Below are 14,192 nucleotides of genomic sequence, written 5' to 3'. Positions count from 1 at the left end.
TCAAGAAGATAGGAGTGGATGTTATAAGTATGCTGGTAGTCATGAGAGCAATGAAAGAAATGAGGTGACTTAAGTAGGAATGTGTGGTCACTTTTGGTTAAAGGGAGGCAAAAAGGAAGTAGAAACAATGAAATGGAGGGTGGCTGTTAGCATCTTCCAAGGGATATGCCATTGGCATTTTCAATACTCCACATCACACCATCTCTCTCTTTTTTCTTTTTCTTTTTTGTCCCCTCTTATTTTCAAATTTTTTCTTTTGGCCCATGATTTTCTGCTTCCATAAAAAGCTTTTTCTAGAAAGTTTTATGGGGTTCAACATTATGCATTATTAGGAGAAGAAATCACTTTGCACATGGCAAAAAACTTTTGAGTAATCTGGTAAGATCGAGATGTGATCTTATCTGATTGGATAACAAATGTAATTATACATCAACAAATTCCATTTACAGGAACAAAGACTTGTTTCTTGTTTGGGAAGTGTTTATAAACAATTTCATTTACAATAGATGGAGTTAGTGGTGAATAAGTGTGTCGTATCATAAATTTCATGAAATTTGCTATTCCTTCTAGTATCATAAATTTCATGAAATTTGCTATTCCTTCTCTAAGTTAGAAGTTAGGGATGGCAAAAAAATCTGTCAAACTTGATACCAGCTGAGCCCCACTCCAAACAAGACGAGATTATCCACTTAATTAGGTATTCGGGTCGGGGATGGAGCAAGGGACTTTGCTCTAAGGCAAGTACAGGTAACAAGGCCCCACCCCCATTTAATATTTTTTATTTATTTAGAGAATTCAATACTTTTAATGGAAAATTCTACAAAATTTCATTCATTCTAATATAATATGGCAACTAAAATTATTTAAAGAATATGCTAAATAATAAAAGCCTTACTTTACCAAATATATTTGGATAATTTAACTATTAGAAATAAATAAATAAATAAATAAATTTAAAAATTTAATAAATATATTATTGTCTCACTTTAATAAATAGAGCAATAAAATGAATTATTAAAAAAAAAGATAAACGCGTAGTAACCGGGGCAAGAGCCTTGCCTCATCCAACCTTCGACGAGTAATAGGTGTGAGGGTGGCAGGAGGTTGCCCCAACCCGCCTAGTTCCGTTGCTATCCCTATTAGGAATTTCCACATTTTAGTCAAGAGGGACCGAAACAAAAGTAATTTACATTTTTCATCTCAACTCCCGAGATGACCAACTTAGTCACTCAAAGATCGGCAAATTCTTACATTTGAAAAGTCTAGTCTAGGAAGGTTCTTGGGAAATACAAGTCGCCAAATTTCTACTTCATTAGATCTTTAAAATATTCGATGTCCAAACCACAAACTTTTGAATCTAGATATCCATGTCTCTGTTGGGAATCTACTTAACAAGCGCAGCAGAAAATAAAACAATTTTCAATTCCCACCAGGAATCTCTTTGTGTTTAGATAGAAATTGTGAAAAGATTGTACATTTTTCAGATTTGCAAACTTTTTTGCTATTCTTTTCGTTCCAGTAATCTTGATTCGTCACCCACAACTGTCAAATTGTCCAGTCTCCAACGGCGATCCACTTAAAGAATAGATTGCAACTACCAGGGTTTTCTCCTCTTGTGCTAACAAGAAATTATGAGAAAAACTTCATGAATTGAAAACCCTAGCCATGTATTTATATAAGCCCAAACGGGCCTGGTTCGGTCCGATCCAATATTTAATTAATCCATTTAATTAAATCCTCCAATTAATTAATTCGGGTCTACAAATAATCAAACCAATTAATTAATTTATCCAACGATTGTTAAATTAATTAATTGACAAATTGCAATCTTCTAATTCTCTTTTGTGTGCGACCCATCAGCGTCCCGATTACGATGCCTAACGACGTGAAATATTATTTTGATCTAATCAAAATTGATAAATTAAAACACCCTTTTAATTTATCATTAATTCACACTCGTCGTCCCAGATTGAGATCTAGCAATGTGTCAAAGCAATACATGTGACGGGGAATGTCATGTGGTATAACAAAATCAAACTCGTTCGTTTACCGTGAAACTATAATCCCTTTGTCAATATGATCCGATCAATTACGAAATATGGAAGTGTGTTAATCCCGAATATCGATCATATCTTTCACTCCACTATTAAGTCAATATAAGTCGAAAACTTCTTTTCGACTTATGAGTACATTTTGGCCAAGAATTTCGTTATCGACTTAATTGAATGAAACGCAGATCATAATCTCCTATTATCTAATAGTGACGAATCCTTTATTGGTCATTCACAACCTTCATACGATTCTTGACATACCCGAACGATGTTGTACTAGCAGCCCTTGGCAGAGCAATATCCAACACCGTCAAAGCATGATTGTCCTCATATAAAATACTATGATGACCTCAAGTCAAATGACCAATCTCACTACCAAACATTAGAGATTAACCACTAACACTCAAATAGTTATCTATGTGGAATCTCTCGGTGGGTCTCCAATGTTTTGTTCTATAACAAAACATCCACGTGTTCATTTAAGTGTCACCACACTTTAACTTGTGAGATCAACTACTTACTTCACAATTAAGAAATGTCACACGTGATGGTCTATTCGTAATAACAGTATCTGTATCTCGTTATTACTTACGATCACGGACGATTTAAAATTCAATCATATGTAATTTGTATCTCACAATCACAACTCCTTGTGATTAACAAATTACGAAAATTTGAATCTACGAACTCTATTATTTATTTAATTGTCTATTAATTTAATAATAGATCTATCAGTAAATTGCATTAATTATATATCAAAAGTATTTATATCCATGGTTGATTGGATTTAGGACATAATATTTACAGTCTCAATCTTATTATTTGTACTATCATATTATACCATGTTAAGTTGTACAACCTAATTATTGTCGTTATCTGACTAGTTGTCCGACTTTTTTTTATAAACTTTTTTTATCACACTGAATTATTGAAATGGTAATAGAACATTTACATTAAGGCGAAGCTCTATATATTTTGCGTTTTCTTTTGTGTTCTTATTTTTTTTACTGTGATTTTATTGTTTTTGATGTTGTAGAATTTGAATTTTCAATTCTCAACACACTACGTCCCTATTTTGTGAAGCTAATAAACATATTTGAATAGATTTTGATAAAAGTTAATGAAATATATAGTTAAAAGATTGTGAAACACATGAAATAGGCAATTAAAATTAATTGTTGACTTTAATTTGAAAATTTATCAAGATTTTATTTCAAACCAAACAGGCACTACACAAAAATCATGGAATTAGTCGTGTCTTAAAGATGGATACTCTATTGTGTCATCTAAGAGGAAACATATATTTTTTTTTTCATAAAAGTTAGATTCAAATTGAACTAGTGGATATTATTTAGTATTTATTTATTTATTTTTGGGAAAATTGCATTAGCAATTCTAAACCTTTTCAATTTTTGTGAACTTCACCCTAACTTTCATTTTATACTTGCAAAGGCTCCTAACCTTTCATAAATATGCATCTAAGATCCAAATGAATAATTTTCATTCATTTAATTGTTAGTTGACTAGAATAGTCAAAATTTGATCAATATAGACCAAATTAAAAAGGGTATAATGGTACTTTGTATTTTCCTAACTATAAAAAATAAAAATAATTAAAATAAAAACAAAAGAAAAGTAAAAACCCTACCCCCAAACCCATCCTCACCATCATCTCCTTTATCTCTTCGTTGGAAAACACCAAGACAATGCCACCACAACCAGCCACCTCCCACAACCTCCACCATCACTTTACTAAGTGTAATCAATCACCTCGTAACTAATTACAAATGATTATTCACTATCTGAAAATCAATTCTTCACCTTCTCGACCCTTTTCCCCTTTCATCTTTCTCTCTCAATCTCACTGTTCAAGAAACCCATTTCATTTTTAGTAACCAACTTCAAAAATTCTTTTTTTAAAAACCTATTTTCGCTTAAACAATCCTTTTTTTGAACCCATTTTAATCTAGATTCAGCATCTTGCTGGATTGATTCTTGAGCCCTCGTCGTAGGTGGCAAATCCAGAGGCTTATGCGTAATGGGAAGCTGACACTGTTTTGTCTTTTGCTTACCGTAGTCATTTTGTGAGGAAATTTGGGGGCTGGAAAATATCGTACGCTTGAGAATGAGATTCAAGAAACATTTTCATATATTTGTAGGCGGGCCGAGCCACACTGTGTGCTGGAAGAGGCAACGACTACTCAAGACAGCGAAAATATAGTTCATCGACTAATGTTTCGAAAAATGGTGGTAATATTTATTCAGAATTTGAAGGATGAAGATGATGGAACCAAAGAATTTAAACTATTTTTTGGTATGGGTTTGTAGAGTGGGATGAGGAGGTGGTGGTGGTGTCAAGATTTGATGGTTTATCCGACATTATGTGGGTGATGGCGACGACAATGCCGGTGGTTGTTTGTACTTTTTTTGGTTTGGGGTAGGATACAGTGGGTGGGTGGTTTGGTGTAGGGGGTTGGGGTAGATTTATTTCATTTTTGGTTTTTTTTAATTTAATTTTTTATGTAAGAAAAATGTAAATTTACCATTTTGTCCTTTTATAACTAGTCAAAATTGGAGTCAAAGTCAATTATTTGATCAACTGACGGTCAAATGGACGAAAATCATCCATTTGGACCTTAGATGCATATTTATGAAAGGTTAGGGACTTTCGCTAGTCCAAAATGAACGTTAAGGTAAAGTCTGCAAAAATTGAAAAAGTTTGAAACTGTTGCTGCAATTTTTCCTCTATTTTTTTGCTTGGTTTTTGTCCGTGTGAGATTTTCATATTTATAGCTGACACAACCTGAATCAATTTTTCATACTTTTTGTTGATTGCGTAATGCCTTCACACCAAAAGATTTCTGCATTTGGGCCAAAAGAAAGTGCAATCTTCCGTAATATGTATTTTCCAAGTAGTTTTTAAATTCGGCTTCAAATGTTTTACTTCATAAAGAAGAGTTATAAGACTTTTAAATATTTCAGTGGAGTGTGATTTGAATCTTGATCTTTGTTTTGAATTATGCTGTTTAGCACATGATGTGGTAAAATTTGAGATTCCATTTTAAAAGATCAACCTTCTTACGCAAAGTAGCATAAGACCTTATAAGTTGGTCTATATGTTCATCTTTGTTCGATGTAGGGTTATATCCCTTAACATGTTCAAAACTAATCTTAAAATCTGTATGCTCAATTTTTAATGTTTGTTGGAGCTTAATAGACTCTGATACTATATTAAGATTTGAAATTTCATCTTAAAAGGTCAACCTTGTTAAGAGGATTAGCCTAAAACCTTATAAATTGATTTATGTTTTCATCTTTATTTAATGTGAGATTATATCCATTAACATTGTGAACATATTGGATATTTCGCACCAGTGCCCTCTCCACCTCCCGCTCTCAGGCGATTGTAGGGCAAGGGAGAAATGGTAGAGAAGACGATCGCTTTTCTTCATTTCTTGTTTCATTTCATTTTCGAATCTCTGATTTGCCACTCCAAAGTTGTGCCATGAGCAAAACAATGCAACTTTTTTAACCATTTTTTTAGCTAAAATAAAAATGAAAAGTTGTGGGATCCAACTCCAAGTGTTCATATATGCAAAGATTGGAGACCTTTGGTGCTGTTTTCCCTTTTGATTAAGTACTGGTGACTGTTGAATCCGGGCTATATTAGTACACTTCAACAGAAAACCTCGGAATTCTATCTAATCACTACATCGACAGAGACGGTTAATTGCTAGGAGGAAACTGTATGGTTGTTCTGTCCCATGGACATAAACTTGCAGTAGACATTAGCCAGAACGAGTTAAGATTTAAGAATTGTGAGTTCTGACCATCTTATCTACTGGCTTGAATGACCATGTTAAATAAGATTAATATAAGAATATTTTGTAAAGAATAACTCAAGATTTAATTGTTGTGTTTAATTTTCTCAAGTATAGACAGAGCGAAATGGGAAGAATGGATTCATGTGACGATCATAAATTGTACATTGACTTGCAATGTCTTCTCTGATGCCTGAAGTTGTTGAAACTGGAGCAGCAAATTTTTATCATCCTGGGAATTTTTCGCAATGGAACTATCTATCTCCTTAAAGTCAAATTTTAGATATGAAAGGTCCTCTATTTTGATTTCTGTTGTTCTATGGTTTCCTCGACTTCTTGAAGAAGAGAAACAAGCTCGATATTTGATTCTTGACTTCTTTTCTGTTGTTGGGCTAGATTAGCATTTGATTCTTGCTGATTTTCTCTCATTCTCCAGGTTCTTTTGAATCTGATCAAGGCTTTCAGGTTTAGTCATCGAATGTTTTTAAGTTCTAGTGTAGCCTATTTCATTGTAGATTCCTTGAACAACAGTTTCACATTCTGCATATGATGCCGAGAGCCTAATTTCTAATTCTGCCTGCTTTTTTGACAGAGAGCGAATTCATTTCTAGACAGATCCAAATCAAGCATTAGCTTCCGGGGATTTCTCTCCGACATTTTATCTTCTGCACGTAGAACCTCAACAGTGTCTTCTGCAACAATGCAAGCGACTTGTTTCCTGCAAAGAGATGAAGATTTATTGCCAGTTACATGGTAGTAAAAATGAATATTGAGTTGATTGAGGATTAGGCAAAAGCCTGTTTCTGATTTTCACAAAACATTGATATAATGAGAAAATCCATGTATTGAAGGATGTTTAAATGACAATAGATAAGACCCACCGTAAAGAAATAATTTTGTTTGCCAAAGTTCTTGATTTCTCATGCAAAGAGAGTGCCAAAAACAGAGAGGAACATTGGGCGATTAAATGACAAATGTCCATAAGATGGTAGTGATTGAAGGTTTAAGGAGTGTCATAATAGATCGGATAAGATAAAAAAAGAGATATATATCAAAAGGTTGAGGTTAAATTAAGTAAATGTCGACAAAGGTTGTTTGGATAAAGAGGTTCTAATTCATAAGAGTAATGCAATCTAAATAAATCCGGTTAAAATAAAGCAATGTAGTTATTGTAGTTTTTAAGGCGCTGCTTTGAATCTTCTAGTAAATATACCAACATAAATGTGCAACTGACCCCAATTATCAGAATTTAGGCTTAGTTGTTACTAAATCTAATATTCCTTAATATTCAAGGGTTATAAGGTTTGTTTGATAAAACTTTGCTAAAATGTTATCAACTTTTCAACTGATTAAACTTTAATTTTTAATCACATAATTTACGAAACTCACAACTTTTATCACCTTTAATTGTATATATTGCATAAAACGTGAAATTAAAGTAGAGCAATCGTTTCAAATGCTAAAGGTAAAAGTTTTTGATGACTGAACTCCAAATCCATCTCAATCTCATCTCAAAAGATTTAAGTGTAGCACTGTAATAGCACAATTTAAGGTCAGACCAAGAGCTTTTCCATTTAGTTCAACCACACTCCGTTATCATCTTAAAATATCATTATTACTCTCTAGAAAGGTGTTATACTGTTAACGAACTACCTTCCATATGAACAATCCTGAGTGGACAAGTGTCATCTCTGACATTCGCATCTCCAACTACACCAATCAGAAAAAAGTAATGATTGTCTAAGCACCAAATAGTTACGACCTAGGCAATAGCTACGCCATGACCTCAATTGTTGACCAAGGATGGTCAGCTCTTGTACATGAGGCTTATAAATAGAGATGTTGGTCCCCACCAAAGGACGAACTACACCAACTCACTACATCGTTCTCTCAAAAAATAATTCCTGTAAAAATCTTATTTAGTGCAAGGAAAATTTTATTGCACATAATGATGTTCATAATGTGATGTGACAATTATCTGATTGCTGATGTGCAAGAGTGACATTTGAATTAAAAGTTAAATCTAGTACCACGTGTAATTATGGATACCATGCCATGTCATTTGTAATCAACAAAAGTCACTAGTTGAATTACTCATGTTTTGCTTTGAATAAAAAAGTTTAAAATACATAATAATGTGTTACAAAAAATGAAAAGAAGAGTATTAACGAGGCATTGAGATTGTTGCAACAGCTTGGCTGCGACCAATGTTATGAGTACACTACTACGTTGTACCCAAAAGTCGTCAATGACAATTTACAATTAAACCGTATACCTTAGAAAAGAAATATAAAATCACATATTCTTCTAAATAATAGAATAAAAAAAATCAAATAATAGAAACAATGAGATCAATAAATAGTTTTACACATAAAGTACATAGGAATACAGATATAGATTATTGAGGAAGCATAAACTTGCTATGGAAACCAACATTTTCTTCATGTTTACAAAATTCTATTCTTTTAAACATAACTTGCAGTCACCTCACCCTCAAAAACCCGTTGGTGACCTGATGAAACAGAATGACAAGAAGGCAAAAAAGATTTACACGCGATGGGTTTTAGAATCGTGCATCCTCAACAATTTTCAGGGTTAGAAAAGCTTATGAATGAAGTACAAAACTCACCTGATAGAATTCGCTCCAGCTAAGGTGGATGTAGTTTGCCTTTCAGTCACTTTCATGTATAAGCCCTGCCATAAAACAATAGCGTCTTACTTAATGCATCGAATGATGCATAAATGTGCCAGCAAGTCTTAAAACCAATGTGCTATGGCAAAATACAAGAGAGAAGATTTGAGCCATGAAATGAATGAGATTTATTTAGATTTGAGTCTCCCATTTTTGTCAAGCTTCCACTGGAATAGCACTGTGGTCTGAATAACAGATTAAAGTTGTATATTTGTATACAATCACCATTTCCAGGTGGCATACATGCTGAGTTAAAGTAATCACTAGCTTATGAGGCAAAGATTTGCAAGTAAAATCCATTCTTGATTTTAAATAGATAATGAAATTGAAAATATACATTGGCAGAATTATGGGAAGTAATTTATTCAATGAAACAGATGGAAAAGATATATGATATAAAGAGAAGTATTAGAAATAAATAGCCTGTTCCCATCCCCATCAATGTCTAGCTAATGGTTGTTCAGAGGGAGAGCATGTAAAAAGTGATAGAGCATAAATGAGAAAAGTATCACGAGTTAAGAAAATTACATTTGTTGTATGAATAGTGGCACCAGTGGTCATGCCAATATTTTGATTTGGGATCAACTCAAAATCAAGGTTTTGCACGAAAACTGCAAGGGAAACAATTGCTTCTAGCAAAGCAAACTGATCACCAACACATTTACGCGGTCCTCCACTGAATGGAATAAATCTGCAACATTACACTTGTTGAATTATATTCCACGGCAATTGGAAAAGGACCTATGAATTATTAAATATATACCTATAGTCAGTATTTGTTTCATTGGGAACTGGCCCTTCTAAGTCATATCTTTCCGGCATAAATTCCTCTGCTCTATTCCAAACCTTTATAAAGCACAGCGAACACAACATAATCAAATGATCGATGATGAAATGTTCTCAAAGAGGTAAAACTATCTAGCAAGTACATGACAATTCCAATTAATTAACTTAATGGAAGATCTGAAGGTTGCACTCTATCCCAATAAAGCAACAAATATTAAACAGGAATTGCAGTATCTAAAGCTGACAATCTTGATTGTTGTCTAAATTGAAATCCAAAGCAGCATTACTCTAAAAGTCCCATCCTAAAATGCAATTTGAGTTTATGGGTAAGAAGCTAAAGTTTTGAGGAAGAGATCATATGCAGCCTTAAATATAATTTGTGAACAGAAGACTATTGAAGGCCTCCATCCTCAGATGGTTCCTGAAAAGAAGAAATACGATCAGCAGAACTAAAAGAGCACAAGCTGAGTTTTTAGATAGTGTGTCTAGAACATCCAATCTCAGACGCAAGAAATAAATTAGTTTTACAAAATCAACCAGCTGTGTTTTTCTAGGCTTCTACTTACAACTGTTTTGCTAAGCTTTAAAGTTACTTAAACTTATCTTAGTAACTTTTATTTTCAAACATGTTTGAATAAGTAACTTTTTTCTGTTGCAAGTAAAGGAAGTTACTTATTCGACAGTAAGATAGGAGTTACTTTCAAACTAAGTAACTTATTTCTAACTTTGACCAATAAAAAATTGTTTATTTTAAAACTTAATTCATATAAATATACTTGGACTTCATTTTATTAATGGCATACAGATGCATCATTGTTGTCAGGCGGGTGCCAACATTGTAGATCAAGGTGATACCTGTGCCGAGCGATGAATATTGTATACTGAAATCATGATATCTTGACCAGCATTGACCTTGTAGTTCCCAGGTAACATGTCAGTCACTTGAGCTCTTCTTAACAAGACCTAATGAAATTCCAGGAAAACAATCATCAGGAAAAAGAAGTACAACATTCAGTCAAATGGAGAAGGAAAATTTGCAGATTACAGGCGGATGTGGATATAGACGCATTGATTCAATTATGCAATGCGTTAAGAACTTGAGATTCTTTATGTCCTCGTATGTAGGTAGCCGTCCCTGTAAAACTCTATCAACTTCTTCTTGCACTTTTCTCAAAGCAGATGGATCCTGAATTAGAAAAATGTAAATTATGCAGGAAAGAAAGACAGGTTAATCATGATAGAGTACAAAATTTATACGGCAATCAAAGTGATGTGCATTTATTTGGTTGAAGGTTTTCTTTTTTTTGGTTGATGCTAAATTTTACAGCAGGCTACACAGCACATTTCTATCAATATAAAAACTAAAAGATAATACATTTTCAATAGTAAAGTAAACATTATAAATACAATAAAGAGACAGATTCTACATAGCTTATGCATAGCTGAGATCAAGGCAAGTAATACAAACATTTTTACAAGATGTCCCATTTGGCTTGACAGTGATACGAAATAATGCATTTGAGGGATTACTAAACATCGTAGCACACAATGCATTCAAGAAGTTTTATATGCCATTTCTTACAGACACTATATTAGAATTCAGAGAATTATTGTTAGCTAAAAATTCATTTTATGAAGAATTCTATGTTCAAGAATAGTATATGGCGGATAGACTTCACAAACCATTTCCTGTTTCTGAAATTTGTATACAGACATCTACTTTATGCATCTTTCCATTAGATTCTCATTATCTCAAGTCAGTTCAAGATAATAACTTATTTGAGCATGCAAATAATGGCACCAATTGAAAGTTCTCATTTTTTTTTTTGTTAAGTCTGGATTGAGCTGTTGAGTTTTAATACTGTTATGGTATTTAAATGCAAAGGTGTCCACGGAATGGGAAACACAATATGCTCCCTCACAATCCCATTTTCTGAAAAGTCAAGTTTAATCTTTTGGGACAGCATTCAGACAAGCAAAAATACAATGAATTTATGGAAAGAAAAAAAGTATAGAATAAGAATGATACCTTACTTAGCAGATATGACGTCCAAGTCAATACTGAACCAGTGGTTTCATGACCAGCAACTAACATTGACAAAAGATCATCTCTTAGCTGTGCACTTGAGACCTAAAACAAACATACTAATCATGTTCAATATGCAAGAAATCAATACACCAATAGAATGGTAAAGTATGCTTTCCAGAGAAAACAAGTAATCAAAGATCAGTTATCTTAAGAGTGGAAATTAGTTCCTAGAAGAATTTAAAACTTTATACAATTATCTTTATACAGAGACAAAGATACAACATATTGCAAAATAACGCAATTTAATATTCTTACGAACCTCCTCTCTGCTAGCAAGCAAGAACCGGAGAATGCTGGGGTCTGTGTCATTCACATACTCCTCCTCGTTGATCCTTTCACCCTCATTTTCCACAATCTCTCTGCACTTTGATATGAGTTCTTCAACAGTTTGTCTGATCAAGAAAACGGCCTTTTCAGCTTTAATCTGTCTTGGTACTACTTTACATAAAGCTTCGATCTGTAAAAGGAATAGTCGATGACGACAATTATTATGATATGAAAAGAAACCTAATGGTGTCAAACAAAAACGTGCCTTCCAGTATGGCAATAAATCAGTTGAGCGCATCTCTGCTTCTTTTAATGCAGTGTAAACTGCATCAATAACTGGATTATTGGTGGTAAGAGAATCAAAGTTGTAGTTGAATATAGCTAGACCAATGACATCAAGCGTAAGTTGAGAAAACTTTTCCTCCATGTTCACAGAAGAGCCATTAAGTACATCTGACTTGAGCTTCTCCACTAACCTCTGAGCACATCTGCAAAAGACCCGCTCGACTATTATCGACAAGTACTTTTTGTGAAGTGATGGAACCACGGCCCTGCGCCTTACCTATAGTGACGTAAAAATTAAGCAACAAGGTTTTGTCATGAACAGTAATACTATTTGAGTATCGAAACATGCATCATAAACAACAAATCAATTCATAATGCCAATTTTGCAAGAATACCTCTATATATGCCTATGATTTATGGTTTGTATTGAATACTAATAGCAAAATGCATTATGATAAAAATCTTCAACAAAATAAAGAGAGATTTGGACAAGTGTCAAAATTAATTAAAACGCAATTATCAGATAAGACAGCTGTGAGCAAATTTCCTCGAGTATAAAATCTGCCAAAGGGAATTTACCTGACCTCGTTATGACCATGGAACTTCCTTGATAAGCAACTTCAATACATAATATGGTAATACAGAATGTTACCCCTCCATATGCAACTTTAAAATATTCAAAAACAGATCAAATTCACCATCAAATATAAATGAAAATACAAGTTCCAAGTTCCAGTTGTCCAATTATCCGAACAAATAAATAAAATAATTAATTCTTTAAGAAAAAAAGAAAAAAAAAAGATACGAGACTTTTGCAGACTTACAATCTATTTATCCTATAAACCAATATATAACCTAAATCCTACATATGTATGCATGAATTAAGTCCAATCCAACAGTCCAAATTATTAATAAGAACCACGAAATTTCATCAAGAAACCAAAAAAAGTTGGGATCTTTTTCCAATACCGTCCATAAGGATCCTTCAGCAATGGCAAATCCAGAGCCAAACAAGAACTCGGAGACCTCTGCCACCAGCCCTTTAGCATATTTAGTCCCATAGTTTCTCAATACATGCTTCGCAATGGCAGGGTCGCTGACAATCACAAAATTCCGGGGCCCAGCAGACAAACGATAAATAGGCCCATACTCATTCATCCACTTGAACAATGGGAGGAAGAGCGCCCCACCTAAGAGGTCCGAAACATCCTCCAGCTTCGCACTGGCAATTGGTATGTTAGAGTCATCTTTGGGGCCAAATGTAGTAAAAGACTTTGTTAATGAGGTCAGCCAGTCCGGGCTAACCCATGAGGTGGTCTTGGTGGGCTGTGGCGGTGGTGGTTTATTGTTTGTGGAGTTCTTGATGGAGAGAGGAGCGGCGTGAAATGGGGTTTTGCGATGGACAGCGGTGGATAGGTGGTGGTGGTGGTGACGATGGCGACAGCGAGGTTCTGAGAGGAGAGAGAAAGAGGAGAGAGAGATTGACGATGGCATGGCGGTAGAATGGTGAGGTTTCAGTGGGCTCTTGTTTTCCTGGTTACAACCACCATGTCCATACAGTTGGGCGCCTTTGCTTAAGGATCGTGATTCTTGTTTGGCTAGTTGTACATATTAGTACAAATAAATTTTATCTGTAGTCCCTGAACTTTCAGTCAAATTTCAATTGGATCACAAAATTCAACTTATCTTAATTGAGTCATTGAATTTAAATTTCATTAAAGACAAAGTAGTTGGACCTTAACTAATCTTTTTAATTAGTTTATGTTTAAGCGTGTCAATTTACCAATACATCACCTCAAAAAAGAGTTAAAATGAAGAGAAACAAAAAAACCTTACTTTTTTTTACCTTTGAATATAAAGATATTATTGTAGTCCTCGTTTCATCATAACTGTCAGCCAAGCAATTCACATCAATTTTGAGAACACGTGACAAAACATAACACTTACGAAATTTGAAACAAAATCGAAGTTCAATGACTTACATTCAATAAATTTTCAATGCCAGTGCATTTTTAATCATACATACTAGAAATTATTTTTCAAAATTAGACGAACGATATTCAATTTCACTCAAACTAAGTCCAATCTAATTGTCCATGAAGCGCATGTTTATCTTCCACTCTTTCAAAATTCTTTTTTCTACATAATCATTTTCAATTACACACACATAATAAAATATTTCGTACGTAAATTCAATTTTT

General features: G+C 33.8%; 1 protein-coding gene across 1 annotated transcript; it reads right to left on the bottom strand.

Moving 5' to 3' along the window:
* Positions 1-8,174: 8,174 nt before the first annotated feature.
* Positions 8,175-13,576, bottom strand: LOC111404128 (carotene epsilon-monooxygenase, chloroplastic). Its single transcript, XM_023032873.1, has 10 exons — positions 12,961-13,576; positions 11,972-12,268; positions 11,699-11,896; positions 11,380-11,481; positions 10,396-10,536; positions 10,206-10,313; positions 9,328-9,410; positions 9,093-9,255; positions 8,502-8,566; positions 8,175-8,384 (listed from the first exon to the last, which is right to left on the bottom strand). The coding sequence occupies exons 1-10, from the start codon at positions 13,483-13,485 to the stop codon at positions 8,366-8,368; spliced, it is 1,701 nt and encodes a 566-aa protein (XP_022888641.1). The 5' UTR covers positions 13,486-13,576; the 3' UTR covers positions 8,175-8,365.
* Between the last annotated feature and the right edge of the window lie 616 nt (positions 13,577-14,192).

This window comes from Olea europaea, chromosome 11 (genome assembly GCF_002742605.1).
Source record: "Olea europaea var. sylvestris chromosome 11, O_europaea_v1, whole genome shotgun sequence".
Classification (NCBI taxonomy): domain Eukaryota; kingdom Viridiplantae; phylum Streptophyta; class Magnoliopsida; order Lamiales; family Oleaceae; genus Olea; species Olea europaea.
The sequence above is the reverse complement of the archived record's forward strand: the minus strand, read 5'-3'. Positions and strand labels throughout refer to the sequence as shown.

Bases quoted from the DNA above. Each gene is read 5' to 3' on its own strand.
- LOC111404128 (XM_023032873.1), bottom strand. From the start codon at position 13,485: ATGCCATCGTCAATCTCTCTCTCCTCTTTCTCTCTCCTCTCAGAACCT. The intron at 11,897-11,971 runs GCACGTTTTTGT...TTCCTTTTACAG, and splicing joins ATTTATTGCCATACTGGAAG to ATCGAAGCTTTATGTAAAGT. The intron at 11,482-11,698 runs GTTCGTAAGAAT...TGTTTGTTTTAG, and splicing joins TGCTTGCTAGCAGAGAGGAG to GTCTCAAGTGCACAGCTAAG.